Source organism: Diplotaxodon limnothrissa, linkage group LG5 (genome assembly GCF_057381915.1).
Source record: "Diplotaxodon limnothrissa isolate DT_005_m linkage group LG5, D_limnothrissa_male_GT1.1, whole genome shotgun sequence".
NCBI lineage: Eukaryota > Metazoa > Chordata > Actinopteri > Cichliformes > Cichlidae > Diplotaxodon > Diplotaxodon limnothrissa.
This window is the reverse complement of record NC_140600.1, coordinates 17,993,374-18,015,559: the sequence shown is the minus strand read 5'-3', so window position 1 is coordinate 18,015,559 and position 22,186 is coordinate 17,993,374. Positions and strand designations below refer to the sequence as shown.

General features: G+C 41.0%; 2 protein-coding genes across 3 annotated transcripts; both read left to right on the top strand.

The window, feature by feature from the left end:
* Positions 1–2,464: 2,464 nt before the first annotated feature.
* Positions 2,465–15,747, top strand: prelp (proline/arginine-rich end leucine-rich repeat protein). Of its 2 annotated transcripts, none has more exons than XM_085353998.1 (7): positions 2,465–2,571; positions 11,025–11,460; positions 11,548–11,733; positions 11,831–11,988; positions 12,063–12,259; positions 13,772–13,847; positions 14,029–15,747. In XM_085353998.1, exons 2-7 carry the CDS (start codon positions 11,029–11,031, stop codon positions 14,117–14,119), a joined length of 1,140 nt encoding a protein of 379 aa, XP_085210124.1. In that variant the 5' UTR covers positions 2,465–2,571; positions 11,025–11,028; the 3' UTR covers positions 14,120–15,747. The 2 variants fall into 2 exon arrangements, with proteins under 2 accessions (XP_085210124.1, XP_085210125.1); XM_085353999.1 differs by lacking the exon at positions 2,465–2,571 and adding an exon at positions 8,649–9,005.
* A 3,152-nt stretch (positions 15,748–18,899) lies between these two features.
* On the top strand, positions 18,900–20,635 carry il20 (interleukin 20). Its single transcript, XM_085353997.1, has 5 exons — positions 18,900–19,061; positions 19,180–19,242; positions 19,419–19,571; positions 19,669–19,731; positions 20,540–20,635. The coding sequence occupies exons 1-5, from the start codon at positions 18,900–18,902 to the stop codon at positions 20,633–20,635; spliced, it is 537 nt and encodes a 178-aa protein (XP_085210123.1).
* The last annotated feature ends 1,551 nt before the right edge of the window (positions 20,636–22,186 follow it).

The window sequence follows — 22,186 nt, the reverse complement described above, 5'->3', positions numbered from 1 at the left end:
AGTATTTAGATGGTGAGCATGCATCAGCACAGTTGTGAAATTGTGGCAAATACAAGAATCACCATTTCAGACACAAAAGGTGATAATGAATGACGTGCTTCACAACTGTACTGTAGGTGCCATGAAGCCACATGAGAGGTTTACTTAAGTCAAAGATAGCTTATTAAACATAAATCAAAATGCAAACATCAAAGTGGGGCGATGTCACTTGTCTCTCTCTCTCTCCCTCTGCCCACTTTTCTTTCCCATCACCCCCAACCGGATAGAGCAGATGACTGCCCCTCACCAAGTCTGACTCTCCCTGAGGTTTCTTCCTGTTAAAGGGGAGTTTTTCCTTACCACTGTCACCAAATTCTTGCTCATGAGTGGGTGGTGTTGCTGGTGGTGGGAGTGTTGTGCGATTGTTGGGGTTTTCTTTCTTTCTTTCTCTTTATTGTAGGATTTTTACCGTAAAACACAAATCACCTTATGACAACTGTTGTTGTGCATTGGTGCTATATAAATAAAACTGAATCAACTGAAGTGGTTTTCCTACTCATTCTGTTCAAGTCAAATCTTTATTGCAGTCACAGTTTAAATGGTGATCAGTTCACAGAATGCAGTCTCCTATTTCTGACCCCTCTTTTCTGCAGTATTCTCTATCAATTTGGTGCTGTTTTTTTCATCAGTGCCTACAAAAAATAAAAATAAAAATGGATTGGATCACGTGGCTCTCTTGTTACTATCCAACCAGTCAGGTGAAAGTTAAAAAGCTAAAGAATTATTGACTCTGCCTTATACTTAAAACATAGATGTCTTAACATGCTGCTATTTCTCTTTGTTGTGTTTCTCTCATCTGTTGCACTATTGCAGGGTATGAGTACATTAGTCCTACAACATTAGGACTAGTTAATACCCAGACTTTTTCCCTTTTTCACAGATGCCCACCTGTGTGTAGAGAACACTGCAGCCACAGACCAGTTTTGTCACATTTAGTGTGGGTCTAGGGCCAAACAGCAGCAAGAGAAATTTGTGGCGGGCTACCTCATTCAGAAAAACCCTTTAATTTAATTTAGAATTTGTTCAATTTAAACTCTGCAACAAACTGGCGATCTGTCCCGAGTGTACCCCACCTTTCACACTAAGAATGCTAGGATAGGCTCCAACCCAACCCCCACGCCAGCAACCATGAATTGGTTAAGAGAGAGAAAATGGATGGGTGGATGTTCAGTGTAAACTTCTTGGTTATTGTGTTATTTCCATGATATATGAAACATTAAACAAATGTTGGACTGGTGCTGCTAATGAGCAGCTGTTTCCAATAATGTCATCCTCGAACGCTGCAAAAAAAGAGAGAGAAAAACTCTTACACAGAAATTAAGTCGCTGACGCTGATTAGAGCTGAGTCACTAAACAACTCTCACAGCAGAGCAGATTTGGGGGGGGGGGGGGGGGGGGGGGGGTGACGTATTTGTTACACACACCCGTTTTGCGACCTGTTTGTTAAAGTATACTCTCCTTCCTTAGCTGGAAACAGTCTGGTCCAGATGTTTGACCCGACTGTATCATAATCACTGACTGAGTGGGAGACAGGAGCGCGGCGGGAAAAGGAAGCATGTGTGTACATGTGTCTTAAAGACATATCCCCACATATGTTCACCTCATTATCATTCAGCTGCAGCTCACTCTGCAGGAATGCAGGGTAGCAAACACATGTCCACCTCCAAACCCCTGGTGACATATTAGCTAAACACACACACATGCACACACACACACACACACAGACCCTACTTCATGCCACCAGCCCCACTTCCTGAGAGCCCCATCACATCACCCTCCACTCCACATTTGGACTTCGAAAATCAGACTGCTTTCGTGTACTTACACTAGAGGGAAGGGGGGGAAGAAAAAAGAAAGAGCGTGCCTGGATATTTAACTGACACAGAAGAGATGCCATGGAGTCAGCGGAGAGATGCTTCTAATGAAAAGCACATGACTGGATCTGAGTGCAGTCATCTAAACAATGGCGGGGTGGGTGGGAGACAAAGAGGAGATGCAGTTACAGCTGGGCTTTCCCTCACAGAGGTCCAGTGTTTGTTTCTCAAAGACTACAGATACAGAAACTAAGGCTTGTTGCAAACACGCAAATATGGCATGCAAACACATCATGGTGCCCTGGTGTTTATGTATTTAGTTGTTTAATTTTTCAGACCTACACACTCATCATATAGTTGACAAAAACAAAATAATAACAAACTGTACAACGGTTCAGTCACATAAAAGAGCCGGTGGTCTACCAGAAGGAATTAAGATTAAACCTCTGTGGCTCTGAGCCAAGCTAAGGGGGTGAAAAAAAGAACCACTGTGACCTTCAGAGGGAAAGAAGCCAGGGAACAAACCCAACAGGCAGGCTTGTCCACCAAAGGAGAGCGAGAGGGGGAGAGAGAGGGAAGGGAGGGCTAGGGACCAGAGGAACAGAGGAAGAGCAAGAGGGAGTGAGGGAGCGAGGGATAGGAGAAGAGTGAGAGAGGCAGAGAGAAGAAAAGACACAAAACTTGTGACTTGACAAAAGAGGGCAGGTACCAGAGGCAGGTAAGACCCTTTATTTGTTGTTTCCACTGAAGGGACCTGATGAGTAAAGGTAAGAATGCAGACAGAGTTCTGTGCATGTGTGTGTGTGAGTGTGAAACAGAGAAGCCAGGAGAGGCAGTGAGGGAAGTGTTTGTGGACAGAAGGGGAATCCTGGCACGGGCACAGCTGGGCCATGCTGCCGAGTTTCTATAGAAACAGTTTGCCATACAAAGTGGTACTCTGTCCTCCAGGGAGCTGCCACACGCTGTGACTCTGCTGCTTTTCTGTGCTGCTGCACGCTCACCTTGATTTCATCTTTTTCCATTAGTGAGTGGAGAGAGCTGCAACTGCAGTGCAAGTGAAAATATGCAGACTAGAAGAGCTTTAGCTGCTGTTTTTTTTACAAAAGAAATGCCATATTGCTCACTTTTGGCAATCAGATGGATCCCCGGGGGTTTTAAAGGCGGTGCACAAATACATTTTTGGCTTCTTCTGTGGTGAATTCAGATGGATGCAGTTCCTACATGGGTGTAAACTAACAGTTTAAGAAGCTGAAATGGAACGTTCTGGAAATGGTTTAAAAACAAGCATGCACTGAAAAAAATGTGCAATCACATGATGTGCTGACATAGGAAGGTTTGTGAAGTGTGTGAAGAGTTTGAAAAGAAAAACAGCAGCTACTTTGGAGCTGGCTGATGGCGATGTGTACAAAGACGCGGGGATGAAAGTTTCCAGATTTCTGATGTTCGTTCTTCTGCTCTCAGCTATGTTGACATTATATCTACTGTCGTTTGGCTTCTTAATAAATTTCTCATGTTTTATTAGAGCATCAAAGAGCACACTTAGTTGGAGTTTTCGTATTTCTAAATGTATGGAAAACATCTGTACATGTATATATATAATATACACTAGATGTTAGAGAAAATCTTGGCATAACCTTTGTGATTATTGTGCTTAGTCACAGTTACAGGACTCAGATGAGTGAAGTCGACTGGGGGTAACTTTTCATCATGACTTTTTTTAAAAAGTGGTTTTATGAAACACTAGTTTTTTTCTTTCTTTCTTTTTTTGGTAAAGGAACGACGGGCTGTTCTGCCAAAAAAAAAAGGTTGGAAAGAGCTCATCATCAGTGATGAAAAGGGCGTTATGAAACTGAAAATTTTTGAGATATAACCTAAAACTCACACTAATTCCTAAGACTTTCTACTTTTCCTTTAACCAAATAATTCTAAACTTTAAATATATATATAAAGCAAACTGTTTAATAGCTGCACATGAAAAATATCAGCAGTAACGTAAGATTGTGTTATTTTTTAGTAATGTTTAACTTTTATCTCACCAGTACTTGGATATATGTTTTTAACCTTGCAAACAGCTGTTGAGAACGTAATACCACCACTTAGTAGGTCCACATGGTTTTCATCAAGTCCAGTAAGACAAAAGTCTCTGATGTTTAAAATATGCAGATCCAGTTCAAAGTCACAGTAGATTTTGTTTGTTTTAAAGCTTTGCAACAGAGTGTTTGTGTCATGTACTAGCAGTGATCTCTGTCCTACCATCCTAAGTATAGTTCTCATGCTGATAACGATCAGATTAACTCATTGAGGTCATAAATAACAAACTGGTGAATCAGCCATTGTGGATATTGAGTCTTTAATTGTTTGCCAAACTTCTGGTCATAACAGCAGAACGACAGGAAGGAAATCTGGCTCTGGATTTAAACGAGGGGTTGCAAGGCTCTGAGAGGGAAAATGAAGGGCAGTGCCAGGGAATGCTGTCAGAGAAATGTTCAGATTTGTTATTTCAAGCATTTTAGATATGAGGCTCATTCCTGCGCCATGATTTATATCAAACTGATCAAAGGCAAAGAGAAAGAGCACTGGAAACAAATGGTGCCTCTGTGATGAGAGTTTGTTTTTCTAAATCTTTGTGATACTTTGTGATACTGCACACGGCCATTAACAACCAGAAGAGTCTGTTCAGTGACAGGTTGCTTCTCCCCAAGACAAGAACTAACAGACTTAAAAACTCCTTTGTCCCACACGCCATCAGACTGTTTAACTCCTCTCTGGAGGGGAGAGGGAGGAGAAACAGGAGGACAAAGGAGGGGGGAACAACTAAGCTGTAGTGCCTCTTCACCTCACTGTGCAATACCTTTGTGCAATACTTTTGTAAATAGTAAATGGTGCAAATAGACCTCAATACTTGAAATGTGCAATTCACTTGTATTTTTATTTTTATTCCTATTTATTCTATTTATCCCCTTCGTATATTTTATTTATATTTGTCTCTGTATTTATATGTGTGTGTGTGTGTGTGTGTGTGTGTGTGTGTGTGTGTGTGTGTGTGTGTGTGTGTGTGTGTGTGTGTGTGTATATAACATTCTGTAACTGTAACTTCTGTCGGTGCTGTGCTTTTGGAAACCCAATTTCCCAGAGGAACCCACCCGAGGGATTAATAAAGTTCTATCTTATCTTATCTTATCTTACTTATTTGCAGGCCTTTGCTCATGATATAGAGGATAACGATTTAGCCATAGTTACCATGGCCTGAAAAAGATCGTTTCACTTTGAAACGTGAATTAGATTCACTGAAGGGTAAATACCTGGAATGATAAGCCAAACAACAGCGTGTATGTGTGTGTTTCAGTCTCAGTGTGACGTAATTTCATTGTCCACATACAGAAAAAGTATCCCTCTCCCTCCTGATTTATTAATGTTTTTGCATATTTGTCACATTTTCATGTTTCAGATCATCAAACAGATTTTAATACCAAAATACAGTTTTTAAATGATGGCTTCTCTCAATAAGAGAAAAAGTTATCCACACCTACCTGGCCCTCTGCGAAAAAGTAATTGCCCCCCAAATTTTAATAACTGGCTGTGCCTCCCTTGGCAGCAAGAACTGCAATCAAACATAACTGATGGCAGGGATGGGAACTGAGAAGAATTAACTGATTCCATTATTAGTATTACTTATCGATTCTCACTGGGATCTCACTGGCTTTGTTTTGAGAGTCACCACCATCTCTAACCATCATGTCAATATTACATTCATGCAAATGAATTGCTTTGTGCTTTGTCAAATGTTTGTGCATGTTGTGGAGTTATTTCTCCCCCTTGTTGTGTTCAGTGGTGGGTCATTACTCAAAAAAGTAAATATTACAAATATTACACAGAACACTTTCATTAAAGGTGATGCAGTACATTACTTAGTTACTTACTCGTTACTTTTTCTTTTTTTTTCATAAAATGAGCTGAAAAGCTTTGCCTCATAATTAACATTTAACAAGATACACCTTCAGGCTACAGTCCTACACACCAATGCAAATCTTGATCCTAATGAGGACAGACATATGAACACAAACACAATGCTGACAACACAACACAAGCAAAAAGAGACTTTAAAGTGATTGCCACAGTGATTCTACTGTAGAAACATGAACAGGTAAAAACTGCTCATCATTTTTTTTTACCTGTTGAAGTTAAGGGTCTGACTCCTGGGCTTGGGCATATACTCATAACATCTCTCTGTGTTTTTGGCTAGCTTAGTATTAGCATGCTGTCTGTACAGGTGCTTGCAAAAACCTGAAGCTGTGTTAGCAGCATAATGCAGCTGTTTCTGTCTACTGTAACATCGTGCTCTCGTCCTATTATGCAATGAATTGAAAGTAAAGTCCATATCCACGCTGCAGACTGTGCCACTGTTTTCCTCCTCCTGCATGTGAACTTAGATCAGCTGATAATCAGCTGATTGTTGTTTGAGTGCTACAACTGATAACAGTGATCCACAGGCAAGCAAACCAACAATTCCAAGAAACTGAACTACTGGGAACTAGTTCTCTGCAAGAACTGGTTCTCGATTCCCTTCCCTAACTGACAATCAAATCAAATCAAATCAAATCACTTTTATTGTCACATCACATGTGCAGGCACACTGGCACAGCACATGCGAGTGAAATTCTTGTGTGCGAGCCCCACAAGCAACAGAGATGTGCAAACACAACAACACAAACGAGCAAAATACAAGAATGGCCAACCTGAAACTAATAAATATATGTACAATATATAATAGTGTATGCATTTCTGGATGTGTATACTAAATATTTTCCTACGTGTGTGTGTGTGTGTGTGTGTGTGTGTGTGTGTGTGTGTGTATACACATTTTTACAAATTAAATAGTAAAAAATAAATAAATAAATAAATAAATAAATAATAATAATAATAATAATAATAATAATAATAAAATATATAAAATATACAGAGTTGAATATGTGCAAAACAAGTGGCATTTATATACAGTGTGGAGTGCATAATGTTGAAGTTCCAGTAGTGAAGCTGAGGTGTCTATGACGTGTTCAGCAGTCTGATGGCCTGATGGAAAAAGCTGTCTCTCAGTCTGCTGGTACGGGACCGGATGCTGCAGAACCTCCTTCCTGATGGAAGCAGTCTGAACAGTTTATGGCTGGGGTGACTGGAGTCCTTGATGATCCACCCCGCTTTCCTCAGGCAACGCTTCCTGTAGATGTCTTGGAGGGAGGGAAGCTCACCTCCAATTATCCGTTCAGAGCACCGCACTACTCGCTGGAGAGCTTTGCAGTTGTAGGCGGTGCTGTTGCCATACCAGGTGGTGATGCATCCAGTGAGGATGCTCTCAATGGCACAGTGATAGAAGGTCCTGAGGATGCGGGGGCTCATGCCGAATCTTTTCAGTCTCCTGAGAAAGAAGAGGCGCTGCTGCGCCTTCTTCACTGTTTTGTTTGTGTGTACTGACCACGTAAGATCCTCAGCCAGATGTACTCCAAGGAACCGGAAGCTGCTCACTCTCTCCACAGCAGCGCCGTTGATGGTGATGGGGGTGTGTACTTCTCTGCACCTCCGGAAGTCCACTATCAACTCCTTTGTCTTTGCGACGTTGAGGGTGAGATGGTTGTCTTGACACCAGTGGGTCAGGGCGCTGACCTCCTCCCTGTAAGCCATCTCATCACCGTTGGTGATAAGACCCACCACTGTAGTGTCGTCCGCAAACTTCACAATGATGTTGGAGCTGTTAGTGGCTGTGCAGTCGTAGGTGTAGAGTGAGTACAGGAGAGGGCTCAGTACACACCCCTGTGGAGCACCAGTGTTCAGTGTGATGGGGGATGAGGTGATGCTGCCCAGTCTGACCACTTGGCGTCTGTCAGACAGGAAGTTAAGGATCCAGCTGCAGAGGGAGCTGCTCAGTCCTAGATCCTGCAGTTTCCTGTCCAGCTTCGAGGGAACGATGGTATTGAATGCTGAGCTGTAATCTACAAACAGCATCCTCACATACGTGTCTCTCTTCTCCAGGTGTGACAGGGCAGTGTGTAGTGTCAGGGCTATGGCATCATCAGTGGACCTGTTGTGGCGGTATGCAAACTGTAGAGGGTCCAGTGAGTCGGGTAGTGCAGAGCAGATGAAGTCCCTGACCAGCTTCTCGAAGCATTTGCTTACGATGGGGGTCAGGGCTACAGGTCGCCAGTCGTTCAATGAGGAGATGGTGGAGGATTTGGGTACAGGGACGATGGTGGCCATTTTGAAGCAGGCTGGGACTACAGACAGAGAGAGGGAAAGGTTGAAGATGTGCGTGAACACTCCAGCCAGCTGAGCCGCGCATGACCTGAGGACGCGGCCGGGAATCCCGTCCGGACCAGTAGCTTTGCGTGCGTTCACCTTCCTGAAGCACTTCCGCACATCCTCCTCAGACACAGTGTGCGCACTGACGTCATCCGCGGTGCGCACACTGTCCGGTCTCATGGTGTTCGCTGTGTTGAATCTAGCGTAGAATACGTTTAGATCCTCACACAGAGAGGCCGTGGTCTGCGGTGTGCTGGTTTTCCCTCTAAAGTCTGCGATCGTGTTTAGTCCCTGCCACATACTCCGAGGGTTGTCAAACTGTTGCTCCACCCTGTCCCTGTACTCACGTTTGGCTGCTTTGATCGTCTTCCGGAGTTGGTAATGTGCGTGTTTGTAGTCCGATGTGTTCGCGGAGGCAAAGGCGGTGTTCCGTGCCGCCAGTGCCGCACGAACATCTCCGTTGATGATGATGCTCTTACGTTGCTGTGGAGTAATTTTAGCACACTCTTCTTTTCAGAATTGTTCCAGACACATTCAAGGGTCTAAATCTTCATTTTTTTTGTACTTTTCTGAGCCATTCAGAGGTGGATCTTGTGGTGTGTTTTGGACTATTGTGCTGCTTAATAACCCGAGTGAGGTTAAGCTTCAGGGCACAAACGGATAGCTGGACCTTCTTCGGGACTTTCTGGTAGAGAGCAGGAATCATGGTTCCATCAATTACGGCAAGTCGTCCAGCAGCAAAGCAGTCCCAGACTATCACACCACCATATTTGACTGGTGGTATGATGTACTTTTGGCTATGTTAGTTTTACACCAGATGCAACGAGTCCTGTTAGTCCACAGAATATTTTCCCAGGCCAGGTAGGTTTGGCTATTTTTTGTTTTCCCTTAATAGATGCAATCATCATTTAAAAACTGCATTTTGCATTTACTCTGGTTATTTGAGTCTAATGTTGAAATGTGTTTTATAATCTGAAACATGCAAGTGTGACAAATGGGGCGTGGGGGTAAATACTTTTTCATAGCACTGTAGCTAAACCGATTTGCTCACAGTTGTTATATATTCTTAAACCCCGTCAGTTACAGAACATGTAAAAATCACCTCCCCTGTCCTCTCATTGTGAAATGCAAGCTCATAGGTGTGCCTAAGATGACTCCTTGTATGATCAATGTGATGAACTATACAAAATGGAAATTCCTTTTTCAAAGCAACTTTGGAAAATTCCTCATGCACACACAAAACAAATCCTCCTGGTGTGAAATTTTAAACACACACTGATTATAAAATGCTGTAAATACATATTGAGTTCATGAGAGCTTCATTCCAGTGCGCCTCCCTTTTGTTGACATATTTTAACCTTGCAGGCTTGCTTTCTCTACACACCTCCCCCCTCTCGACCCATGCTTACAATAGTGCCTTTATCCTTTCATAAGCGCTCATTTCCTGTATTAGTATCTGCCCTACATTCTCTTGAATTTAATCAAATTAAGGATGTATGGCTCCTCCTCAGATGATCCCACCTCTTCAAACACAGATTACGTTACCGAGCTACACATGTCCATCTTACATTAGTTTAAACTGCAATAGAAGTGTGGAAGCAATACTTAAGGTAGGCTGGGGACAATCTTGGTATATAAAATTAAACCTCAATGTTTTTATAGAGTCAGGTGAGCATTGCTTCATGTAGGCCTTGGTAATGCTGTTTCACTCAGTTCAACCCTGAAAACTACCTCTTAAAATGGGTCGAACAGTAACCAGCTTTAAAGTGGAATCTTTCCAAAGGGAAATACAAACTAACGGATATTTTTAGTAAAATCAGAGATAAGATGAATGCCCTGGATTGCACGTAGCCTTGTAGGAAAAAAGGAGGGTTTGTACACAGCTGAGTCATTACACCCACATGGAGAAAGAAGCACCAAAAGGACATATTCTAAGGAGCTTGGAAAGAAAAGCATCTGAACTTCTTTAAGTTGCTTGAAGACGTTTCACCTCTCATCCAAGAAGCTTCTTCAGTTCTAAGGTCAAATGGTGGGGAGTCCCAGATTTAAACCTAGTGGGAGTTTCCCCCCAAAGAGGGACAAAAGGGCCCCCTGATAATCCTCTACCTAATCACATGAGCCAAGGTGTGAAAATGGGTGTGGGTCACAATCAGCCAGGGTTTCGGGTGAGCTCATTGTGAAACCTGGCCCCACCCTATCATGCGATTTCCTGAGGTCAGATGGCCCAGGATGAGCGTTAAGACGTCTGGGGAGGGAACTCAAAACTGGATTATAGATGGCAGACAGTTGGTGTCGCAAACCACCGCCTCTGTTCAAAGATGGTCGCTCACAGTGGACATCCATGGCTTCTTTCACTCCTCTTTCAAACCATCTGTCCTCTCTGTCCAAGATGTTAACATTGGCATCCTCGAAAGACTGTGTATGCTTGGAGAAAGCATGACATCCCAGCTCACAATGAGCTCACCTGAAACCCTGGCTGATTGTGACCCACACCCGTTTTCACACCTTGGCTCATGTGATTAGGTAGAGGATCATCAGGGGGCCCTTTTGTCCCGCTTTGGGGGGATACTCCCACTGGGTTTAAATCTGGGACTCTCCGCCATTTGACCTTAGAACTGAAGAAGCTTCTCGGATGAGAGGTGAAACGTCTTCAAGCAACTTAAAGAAGTCCAGACACTTTTCTTTCCAAGCTCCTTAGACTACAATGACCTGGATGACTGAGAACCTTCACAGACACAAAAGGACATATTGTACTGAATTAAACTATTTAGTTTTTCTTTTTGTTTTTTTGAAGCATCTTTCTTCCTTAACTTAATGCCTTTCACTTTGATTACTGCAGAGTCAGTAGAAATCACTACTTACACTTTATGCTTTTCCTAGGACAATGAAGGCTGGTGCAAGACTCCTGTCTGCACTGACTCTGCTCCTCCTACTGGGGGCAGTGTTCACACAGAGGCCTCGGCCAAAGAAGCCCACCAGGCGCCCAGCTACCCCCAGAAAGCCTCCTGCTCGTCTCCCAACTGTACCACCCCAGCCTGAGCCCAAGGAACCAACAGATTTCCCCCCACCCATCCTGGGCCCACCTTCCATCTTTCCTGACTGCCCCCGGGAGTGTTTTTGCGCCCCAAGCTACCCGAATGCGCTCAACTGCGAGAACCGGAACATTCGTGTAATCCCAGCAATCCCATCCAGGACTCACTACCTGTATCTCCAGAACAATTACATCTCTGAGATAACCTCGGAGCCCTTCCTCAACGCCTCTGAGGTCCGCTGGATCAATCTAGCAAACAACCGTATTCATCAGATAGATAAGCAGGTCAGGGAGTTCACCTCTATAAATGCTCAGGATTTAAAGAAATAGAATCACTTTACTACGGTTGCTTTGCATCTATCTCTCACGCAGGTGTTTGAAAAGCTTCCAGCACTTCTGTATCTCTACGCCCAACGAAACCAGCTTAATGAAGTCCCTTCAGGCCTCCCAGAAACTCTGGAACAGCTCCGCCTTAGTAGGAATCGTATTTCCAAGATCCCACCTGGGGCCTTCAACAACATGGGGAGCCTGACTATGCTCGATCTGTATCACAACCAGGTGAACCTCACTGTTACAACACTGTGCTATCTAGACATGTATGGAGAACTAAATCTCTAGCGTTTGTGGAGCAAATATGTGATGTCTTTTCTGTCAGCTGAGTGACAGTGGCCTGGGTAAGAACAGCTTTAAGGGCCTTACGAACCTGGTGCAGCTCAACCTGGCTCATAACACGCTGAAGAAGATGCCTACTAGTATACCAACCAGCCTCGTGCAGCTTTTCTTGGATAGGAACCGTATCGATGACATCCCAAAGCAAGTATACGGTGCACGCATTGTCCCAAAGTTGATTATTCCCACTAAGAATCTTTATTATTGTCTTTTTTCAGAAACTACTTTGACAACCATGCTCACCTGGCTTTTGTGAGGCTGAACTACAACCAGCTGAGTGATAAAGGAGTTCCCAAGAATGTGTTCAATGTCTCCAGCCTGCTAGACTTGCAACTGTCCCACAACCAGCTCGCTTCGATTCCTTTGTTCAACGGTCACCTGGAGCACCTGCATCTCGACCACAACAGCATTGAGAGTAAGTAACCAGCAGCCACGTCTGTCCCAGTGAGTGGTCATCACTGTGCTAAAGCAAGGCCTCCACATCAGGGAGCATAACCACAGTTTGTCTCAACTTGGGCTGAATGTCAGGGCTCTTCATGTAACTTCCAGCAACTTGCAGCTGTGTCAGGTCACCTTAGCTTCTCAGTTCAATGTGGTCTTAGTGTTGTCCATGTCTCCCTGTTTCTGTTTGGATCTGGTGGTGTAGCAACTAAACAAATAATATGTCGTAGATTCAACCCCCCCTTTTTAACCTATGCATTAACCGCTGTAAATTATCTTGGTTAATTATACCCAATTGTCTTGTGTCCTATGCCGACTTTAATGAAGACAGATCAGTGTAGTCTGTTGACACTACAGCTGTAATTTGATCAGCGTGCAACACAAACCGAAAGTATTTTTTCAGGGTATTCTGTTATACCTGTTTCTGCGTCATGACTACAAAACTACTTTGGCTTCAGGCCATTTTTTTTTCAACTTCCACTGAAGTTAATTATCATGACGAGATGTGTCCTCCTGTTCAATTGTATTTGGAATTATTTTAAAAAATATGTTTCTTAGTTATTTTGATGCAATAATTTAAGGGCTTACACAATGCAATCTTCTTCCAGACCGTTAATTCAATTCAATTCAATTCAATTTTATTTATATAGCGCCAAATCACAACAAAAGTCGCCTCAAGGCGCTTCATAGATACAGAGAAAAACCCAACAATCATATGACCCCCCTATGAGCAAGCACTTTGGCGACAGTGGGAAGGAAAAACTCCCTTTAACATGAAGAAACCTCCGGCAGAACCAGGCTCAGGGAGGGGCGGCCATCTGCTGCGACCGGTTGGGGTGAGAGAAGGATGCTGCTGGGTTTTGTTTTGTTTTGTGGGTTATAACTACATATAACTACACAGTTAGAAATGCATTAATATTAGTGGACTCTGTAACACAACAGCACATTTTCAACTTGAAACGCTTATATGTCTGAGTATGTGTCACATTACAGAGAAAAATCAGATGTGATGCGATTTAAAATACTTACCTACTTGTGTTTTGCAATAAAGTATAATCAATTTTACAGTTGAGCTCTGTTTAAAGGTGTGTTTGTTTTTTTCTCAAATATACCCACTTCAGTATCATTTAAACACACTCATATTTCTGTCTTTTTTGTATCCTTTTTTTTATATTCCTAAAAACATTTCTCATGCTATTTTCTAAGTTAAAACATCATAAAAAATAAAGATTTCTTCTGAAAATGTATGCTAAGCATTGCATGTTTAAATAAAAAAATTCACATTATGCATAATATTTAAGATAATTATCTTCTCAGACTATTATCAGGCTATACCCTGCTCTTCCTGTATGTAAATTGCTATAATGAAATAAATTATACAATAAAAAAACAAAACTGTCAAATCTAAAATAGCATATTTTCTTATTTATATGCACATGTGAGCACTTGAAGACTAGATCTTCATGACTGTGTATTTTCCTGACAGACATCAATGGCACCCAGATCTGCCCATACAGCGTGCAAGCTGACCCGAGTGATATGAGCCAGGTTCCCAAGCTAAGGTATTTCACATTATGTCATAATGCGTGTCTCAGCACTAACCTAAATAATGAACTTGTCTGAGCTGCGTGACCTGTGTGTTAACAGGAAGTAAACAAGAACAAAAGAATTTTGTGTGGAAATGCCAAGTTCAAAGAGTTAAAATCCCAATGACATATTAGATACCTGCTCTGTTGTTTTCAGGTATCTCCGTTTGGATGGAAATCACCTGAACCCTCCCATCCCTCTGGATGTCATCATGTGCTTCAGGCTCCTTCACTCTATTGTCATTTAGGAAAACCATGCCTAAAGGCATGGGGGCTTGCACATGCAGTACTGTGCAAAAGTCTTGAGCTACGCAGCATTTCTTTATATTTTGCTAGGAAAGTGTGAAAAATGTGCTTTCTTCTCATTTCTTTAAGTGGTCTCCAGAAATTGTTGTCCGGGCTTCTTAAAAGACATTCAAAGCTCTTCCTTGAATGTTGGCTGCCTTTTGTTCTCTTCCCTATCAAGAGGATCCCACACTGCTTCAGCAATTTTGAGGTCTGGGATCTGGAGAGGCCAATCCAAGACTGACAGTGTTTAATTGGGTGTTTTTCTGTCCTGGTATCTTTTACTGCTCTGGCAGTGTGTTTGGGATCGTTGTCATACTGAAAGTTGAAGCTTCTTCTAATCAGATACTTTGCAGAAGGTACCACGTGGTGGATCAAAATCTGACCGTACATTTCTGTAGTATTGATGTCAATTGATTTGACAAGATCCCCAACACCACTCGCTGAAATGTAGCCACAAGCCATGACAGGGCCTCGGCCATGTTTGGCTGCAGTCACAAACTGTGTTACATCTTTCTTATTGACTATAATTTGAACTAAAAAATTCAAATTTTTGTTTCAAAGAAGACCCGTTGGGACTGATATTTGGTCCAGTTCTTGTGTAATTTGACATACCTTAACATTTTCTCCATTTTACTTCTTAACAGCCACTCTTCCATTTCTTATGAGGCTTCAGTGAACAGTAAACGAACTGAAGGGTCAGATGCATCTCTCAGGTCATGTTTCAGATCTTTGCTGGATTATTTGACCTATTTCTTCTGAATATAACTTTCAGAAAAACTTTTAAAAGATTTTAAGATCTTGGAGAATTGTTGCTCACTGCTATAAAGAATTAAAAGAGAGTCTGGCTCCAAAACAACAAGAAATGAGGGGTGGCTCAAGACTTTTGCACAGTACTACTGACACACACACACACACACACACACACACACACACACACACACACACACACACACACACACATCCATGAAAACATAGACTCACTTTGTACTAGGTGCATTTCATTGCAAAGTATGGTGTTTATCAGCAGTAGACGCTGTGGAACTGTAATACTGAGAGAGGGACTGCAAATAACTGCAAAACTTGGATGGTTCAAACTTTTTTAATTGTGATGACAAATTTAACTATTGCCATTTTTTGGACAGTCCCAACATTAAACTACAAATCAGCATAAACTGTGGCTATGCTGACATTTAGAGTTAGGTTTCTGCAGTAGTTGCAGTTTATCAGTGTTTTTTGTTTACAAAACTTCATGTAAAGAAAAAAGTGAAAAATATAGCTTGAGCAAAGCCTGAAAACACAGGGACATTTACAGACATGCTACAGACATAAACGGTAGTTAAGTTCACAAGAATAGGTCAACAGAGTGGGGCAGCCGTCAGAGGCAATGAATAAATATGCAGTGTAAGTTAAAAGAGATAACCAGCTTTAAATAACTAGCTCCATGTAGTTAAAACAGTTTCAAATGTGCCTGTGATTTTCAAGATACTCTTTGTAAAAATGTCATTTTATTCTTGTTATCCCTAATCTTTTGTATAATATTCTTCTGTATAAAGAAGCTTTGTACAAACAATGGAAAATAAAAGTTCTCCTTGATCATCTGAAAATGCTTGATGTTTGAAATAAAAAATGTAGTTTTCTTCCTCATTTCTCTTTTCTAATATGCCTCACTGCTCTCTCTGCTTAGTCGACACCAACCCGACCTGTTTCACAATAATATGAGCCTTTGGATAAAAGCAACATGTTAGTAACTGACCAGGCATAAAAGGAACATTCCAAAGAAGCTAGAGGTAAGGGCATTGCCTGTCTGTGAAAGTGTGCAAGAACCGTAAAAGACGGATGTAGCACCATAACGTCAAGGTCGGCATTTTGGCTGACGCCATGTTGGTTGTTTGGAGACTGAAGTTAACATATTTGAAATATAAGTGAAGCTTGGTTTGGCAAATTAGTGCTAAGTAAAAAACTAATAATTGACTCACCAAAACTGAAGCACAAAATTCTGTGTTGGTCTGCACCACAGAGGAATACAAGTTACTCATTTAAGACCATTAAAGGCTCCAGAAGCACCAACATGGGAGAGGTCTATACCAGTGACTTGAATTAGCAGAGGTGAGGTCTAGTAGATGCTAAAGGGCCACAGCTACTTGTGCTGGGACACCTGTCAATGAACCCACCCAAAGTCTTGACTCAATAATCCAGGTGGATATTTATATACATTTCTTTTTCCACCAGGTCTTAAAAATGCCTTTTTTTAATGCTTTAAAGTTTGGCTTTTTATCATCATGACTTCCTCTCGCAGCTAACTTCAAGTGGCAGGAACCAAAGGTTTGTGCACTTCCTCGCTGGCTTCATTTTAAACTCATATATACATGGCTATTTGAGAATAACAATTTCTAAATGTAAAATTTCAGATAATCTGAAGATTTGTTTCTCAGGGTGACATAATAAAAAGAGACAAGAACCTAGTTGTGTAAATCACTGAATGGCCTCACCGTTACTGAACACAGTTTGACGCTTGAGTCACAAATACAAGTTAAAGCTGCAACATTCAAAGAAAAAGATCCAGAAATGGTGCCACGTCCTGTGAGCCTGAGCTCATCGAAAAGACAGCATTTATGATGTAGTACATTAGTACACAAGCTCACGTTAATGCTGAACAGTATACACAGGTACTGAAGTAACATATGCTAGCATCCAGAAAACATTTTTTCATGAGAGGCCCTTGTTTATTTAGCAAGGCAGCAGTTAACCACATGCTAAACGAGTTAGGACAACATGACTTTTGAAAAAAAGAAGTTTGCGTGCTGAACTAGCCTGAAGGGCCTGGCTCTGGAAACATTTGGTAAAATGAAAAATATGACAACCAAACTTTTCAGAAAGAAATGAAACATCATCACAATAGCATTAGCAAACTGCTTTGGTTCATGCTTCATTAAAAAAAAAAAATCATTCCATTTAGTTTCACTTCACTGTTTTGTTGCCTGATTTTCTGAGGCCCCGGGAGTACCTTTGTGTCCTAACAGTGGGGGCCTTCCCCGCAGTTTGAGAACCACTTTCCATGTTGACCCTGTGGTCTGGGTGGTGTTTTTGTGGGTGCTCTGATTTCCACCCCCAGTCCAAAGACATGCGTGTTTGTTTAAATCGCAAATGAATTAAAGGGTTTTTCATTTTGTGTTTATTGACTGTGACAGTTTAACATGTAAGAAAGCAGAAGTGACTAAAGGCTGCAAAATTGCACAACACTGCGCGAACAGAAGTAACTATGTGCATGTAAGAATGACCGGATTAAGCCAAACTTTCATTAGATACATCATAAGATACCTTAGCAAGAAAATATTTAATATCCACTTGTTTCTAAAATGCTTGATGATTTTACCTTTTAAGATGTCTAAAAACGATTTCAATGAAACATGCTGACATTTCAGCTTCTTTCAATGAATAACTGTTCAAAAAAGGTTGAGAGAAACTGACAGTGGCTACGATGGCAATTTTGTCAATTTTTTGTGTTTCCGGTTTCAGTGTAAAAAAAAGTCACTTTGTTCCCGAGGCTCTGTATTAAAGAGGTAGTACTGCAGGACTGCAACTCTGGTGGAATTGAGAATACAATAGAGAAGCATGCGAGGCTTTTTAACTGGCTCTAATTGACTTCATTTACAGGTTATTCCTAGTTTCATTGGGTTTTCTTGCTTCCTACCGCTGCAAATGAAGTTTTAGAAGACTTCAAAAGCACCCTGGTAAAACAGGCTGGCGAGCAGGTCTGGTAGGTATTTCCAATCAGGACCTGTTGACTGAAGTGATGTCAGAATGCCCTTCGAGTAAAAAGACAAAAGTCAATGAGAGGCTTTATTTCCAGTATACACCCAGAGTGTTATGCAACATTTGGAAGTAGCTATACCAATCAATCTGAAATCTAAAAGAGACAAGAAATAAAATGATATTGCCACAAAACACTTCCTTTTACAAATTAATCACATTAAAACAACACAGACTTTAAAAGCTCGTAAGGCAAATGATTCAGGGAGTGACGTCTTAATGCGGAAGCTGCAGCAGCTTCAGTTTAAATGATGAAACTCTAATCTAGCAACAATGATTACTCATTCATTATTTACATTACGCATCACTGAGAGTGAAAGTTTTTCTTCACAAAGACAGCACTACTCATCAAAGAGGAGGAAATCAGCAATAATTCTTTTTTCCATTCTTCCAATCAGAGACTGAAACATGACCGGGAGTTCCTTTAATTGCACCAGACTTCCTCCTCCACATGCATGCACCTGTGGAGTCCCATGCATGTTTAACCTGTTCAATACCTGGTGAAAAGAAAAATCCCCTTACTCCACACTATAAGAGGACACAGGATGGAGGCCCAGAGACACAGCTTCACCAGAACTCTCCCTCTGAGTGACACACGCACAGGTGAGTCTGAATACAGGTGATACTTCTCCAGGCAATGATGATGGCAGCTGATGGACTTGACATAGTGTTTCCTTTATTCTGGATATTGGTAGTTTATAAACAGTTTTTTTTTTTTAAATGATCCAATATCCATTTATGAATCTATAAATGCTCATAAAGTATTTTTTAATTTGTGGATTTGAAGTTTTTTATCTGTTTTGATGATCTGAGGAAACAGTGATGAACCTTTTTCCTAAATTAATCAACAATCAACAATTTTACACAATACACAATTCTTACAAACCGAAACGCTTCTGTTAGCTTTCTCACCAGATCGCCATCATCAGGATGAAGATGCTTATCGGCTGCTCTGCTTCCTTCCTCCTCCTCCTGCTGCTCAGCTGTCTGACTGAACCTGCTGAGAGCCGAACTCTGCATCTGGACAGCTGCTCTGTCAGTGTTCACACACACGAGCTGCGCAAATACTACGCACACATACGATCAAATGCGGTGAGTTCAGTCATGCAATCAAAACCTCTGGCAAGAGCTTGCACAAGTGTAACGTCAGATTAAAGTGGCAGAAAGTCGTTGTAACTGATCCTTTGTTTTTCTTTTTCTTTTGTGATAGATTTCAGAAGACAACGAGATCGGAATGAAACTTCTGGATAGATCACTGATGAAAAATGTTCAGGTGAGCTCTTGCGTTGTGTTGCCACTCAGTCATGATGATTTGCTTTTTAGATTTACTTTTGCTTCCCTTTTTTTGACAAGTGTCTTCCACATATTAAGTCTCTATCACCAGAATATGGATTCTGAAGATAGGTTGTGAAAGGTTCTAGAATCTGACTTTCGCCATGTCCCCCTCAGGACGGTCAGACATGCTGTTTCCTGCGTCTTGTGTTGCGTTTCTATGTTGAGAGAGTGTTCAGCAACTATGCCTCATCTGAGCCACAACAACAACGCTGCTCCAGCGCTCTGGCCAACGCTTTCGTGAGCATCAGAAGAGACATCCATAAATGTGTAAGTTTGCTCTCCAGTCTCAAAATGTGCTTCTTCTTCTTCTTTTAATGAAAAGCTGTCATAGATTGTAATGATAATTGTGCTTTTCTGTGTATAGCATTGCCAATGTGGAGAAGAAACCCAGAGAACAATTGATTCAGTGCATGCTGAGTTTATCAAGGTAAGACACACAATAAAATCTAAAATGACTTCCTGTCTTAGACGCTCAATAATAAGCCCCAACATCAGTTGTTGTAATTTTCCTAATATGACCTAGTTAGTAGGGGAAAATTTGTGAGCTGTGAAACTTTGTTGTATGTCAATAATATCTTTATTAATGTTACTTTTTGTCTTGGATTTCAACAAGAAACAAACACAAATGGGTTACTATACAGAAACACAGCACACAGAGAAAATACCTAAATCTATAACTCACTTCAAATAAAACAGCCAAAAACTGCAATGATTTCTAAATCTTGTAAACTAAATTTTATTCACAATAGATTCTCTGAGTCTTTTGATGATATTATATTCTTGGTGTCCTGCAGATGACGAGATAATCAAAGCAGTTTTACTTTATTCTGAAATGATTCAACAATTAGCCGATGTTTTTGCAGATAGTTTCATCTTTGTCCATCTTTAGCTGTGAGAAACTCTGCCACTCTAAGAGGCCCGTTTTATACCCAGTCACGCTACTGACATGCTGCCAATAAATTTAATTAGTTGCAAAATGTTCCTCTATTGACTTTCTCAGCCTTTTGTTGCCCCTGTCTCGACTTTTTCGACGTGTGTTGTTACCTTCAGATTCAAAATCAGTTCATTTTTTTCTCAGCTTAAACCTTTGATATTATTTCTGTGTTCTATTGTGAATAAAATCTGAGTTTATATGATAAGAGTATCACCTGCTTGAAAGACACACGTGTTGTTTTCAGATCTATTTTCTTATCTAACTCTTCCACTTTTCCCTTGTTCCTCTTTCTGCTGAGCAGCTACAAGCAAACAGGGCAGCACAGAAGGCAGTGGGTGAACTGGACACTGTGCTGGAGTGGCTGGAAGCACTGGGACCCAAAACTCAAAGAAATTGAGCTGCTCTTTACAAATGTGCTAATTTAAGTTTTGTGGCATGTTGCATTTCTATGTTTTCACTTGAAAGAACTTGATACTTAGTTTTTTATTACCGTTTTTTATCCACTAATGTGGACTGAAATTGTATGCTATATTTATAACTAAACAAAAACGTGTATACTTCTGAGGAAGCTGTTACTGTAAGATTGTTTACTAGACTTAAATGTTTGTTTTTATTTTTGTAAATGCTTTAATTTAAAAATCAATTAAAGAAAAATACAACTGTATTGTGCTCTCTGAGAGTTTCCTGTCAACAGCTGATGTCTGCTCTTCATTACCATCTAGTGGCCATCAGTGAAAATTCAGTGTTGCTGTTTGTCCGATACTAGATTAGGTGCCTGCTCGTGTTTCTGCTTCTGTGCTTTCTGAAATTGTCTCAAATCAGTATTCATGGTGTAGCCCACATTTTATCACAGTCTAGTATTCTGCTTCGCACAAACGCTGACAGTATCTGGGAACATGTGGACAAATTTCTTTAGTCTGTTGTCAGGACTGACATCAGTCCAAAGGCATTGTTTATGATTTTTATGATATTTGGGATTTAGTGTTAAAGGGGATCTTTTAAAGTCCAGACACGATAATGTTATGGCTGGAAATCATGGTGATGCTTCCTCGGATATATAATCTATGTTTGAAAGAAGAGAAGAGAAGAAGAGAAAAGAGAAGAGAGAATGTGTTTCACTTACTGTTATCAGATCAAATCCATTTAATCTGATGTGTCTTTTTTATGTGCAGCAGATGTACAGCTAGTAGATAACTTGATCTGGCAGGCTGCTCTGCCTTATGAGCTTCTTAATGCGCGGTTTGTTTTATGCCTGTAATACTGTATGACTGGGCCTATTTGCCCCAATAAATCACCTGAGAACAAATACGCCTGTCACTTCTGCAAAAAGAATTAATTGAGGGACATTATCTCACACACATGCTTTCACGAATAAGAGCGGATGTGTAGCAAGCCCTTTGGCTCTGTCTGAACAGACATCTGATTACTAGCTGCTTGAATATTTGCCAATACTGTGACTGTTGTGACAAATATTACAAAGGAAATTGCTTCCTCTGATCATTAATCACTGCAGCAGCAGAAGCAACAGACCTGTAACAGACTATACATGTAATCATGTCTTACACAGGAACAATAACACCTTAGAAGGTATGTTAAAAAGAAGCACAGGGGGAAAAATGAACACCTACTTACTGAAATTCTCATGTTCTGTGAATCCATAAATGGTGCTGCTTGCATTTTTTTTCACTTTGCTGATAAAGGTTCATTTGGAGTAAAAGTGAAACCTAAGTTAGGAAGTTCTAGCTAAAATGTTGTACTATCTTTCTTCGAAACTTGTGGCCAAGTTTTCCTCTTCTGGTGTCACAATCTGCTGAAAAATGAAAATGAGATAAGTACATGATGTGTAGGATCATATTGTACAGATCTTTTACTTAGACATGTATCTATGTGCTCAGTTTCAGAAAATGTTAGCCAACTGATATATAAGTGATTGGACTGTTGATACTTA

Bases quoted from the DNA above. Each gene is read 5' to 3' on its own strand.
- il20 (XM_085353997.1), top strand. From the start codon at position 18,900: ATGAAGATGCTTATCGGCTGCTCTGCTTCCTTCCTCCTCCTCCTGCTG. The intron at 19,062-19,179 runs GTGAGTTCAGTC...CTTTTGTGATAG, and splicing joins CACACATACGATCAAATGCG to ATTTCAGAAGACAACGAGAT. The intron at 19,243-19,418 runs GTGAGCTCTTGC...TGTCCCCCTCAG, and splicing joins CACTGATGAAAAATGTTCAG to GACGGTCAGACATGCTGTTT.
- prelp (XM_085353999.1), top strand. From the start codon at position 8,944: ATGTTAGTTTTACACCAGATGCAACGAGTCCTGTTAGTCCACAGAATA. The intron at 9,006-11,024 runs GTAGGTTTGGCT...TGCTTTTCCTAG, and splicing joins AGAATATTTTCCCAGGCCAG to GACAATGAAGGCTGGTGCAA. The intron at 11,989-12,062 runs GCAAGTATACGG...GTCTTTTTTCAG, and splicing joins CGTATCGATGACATCCCAAA to AAACTACTTTGACAACCATG.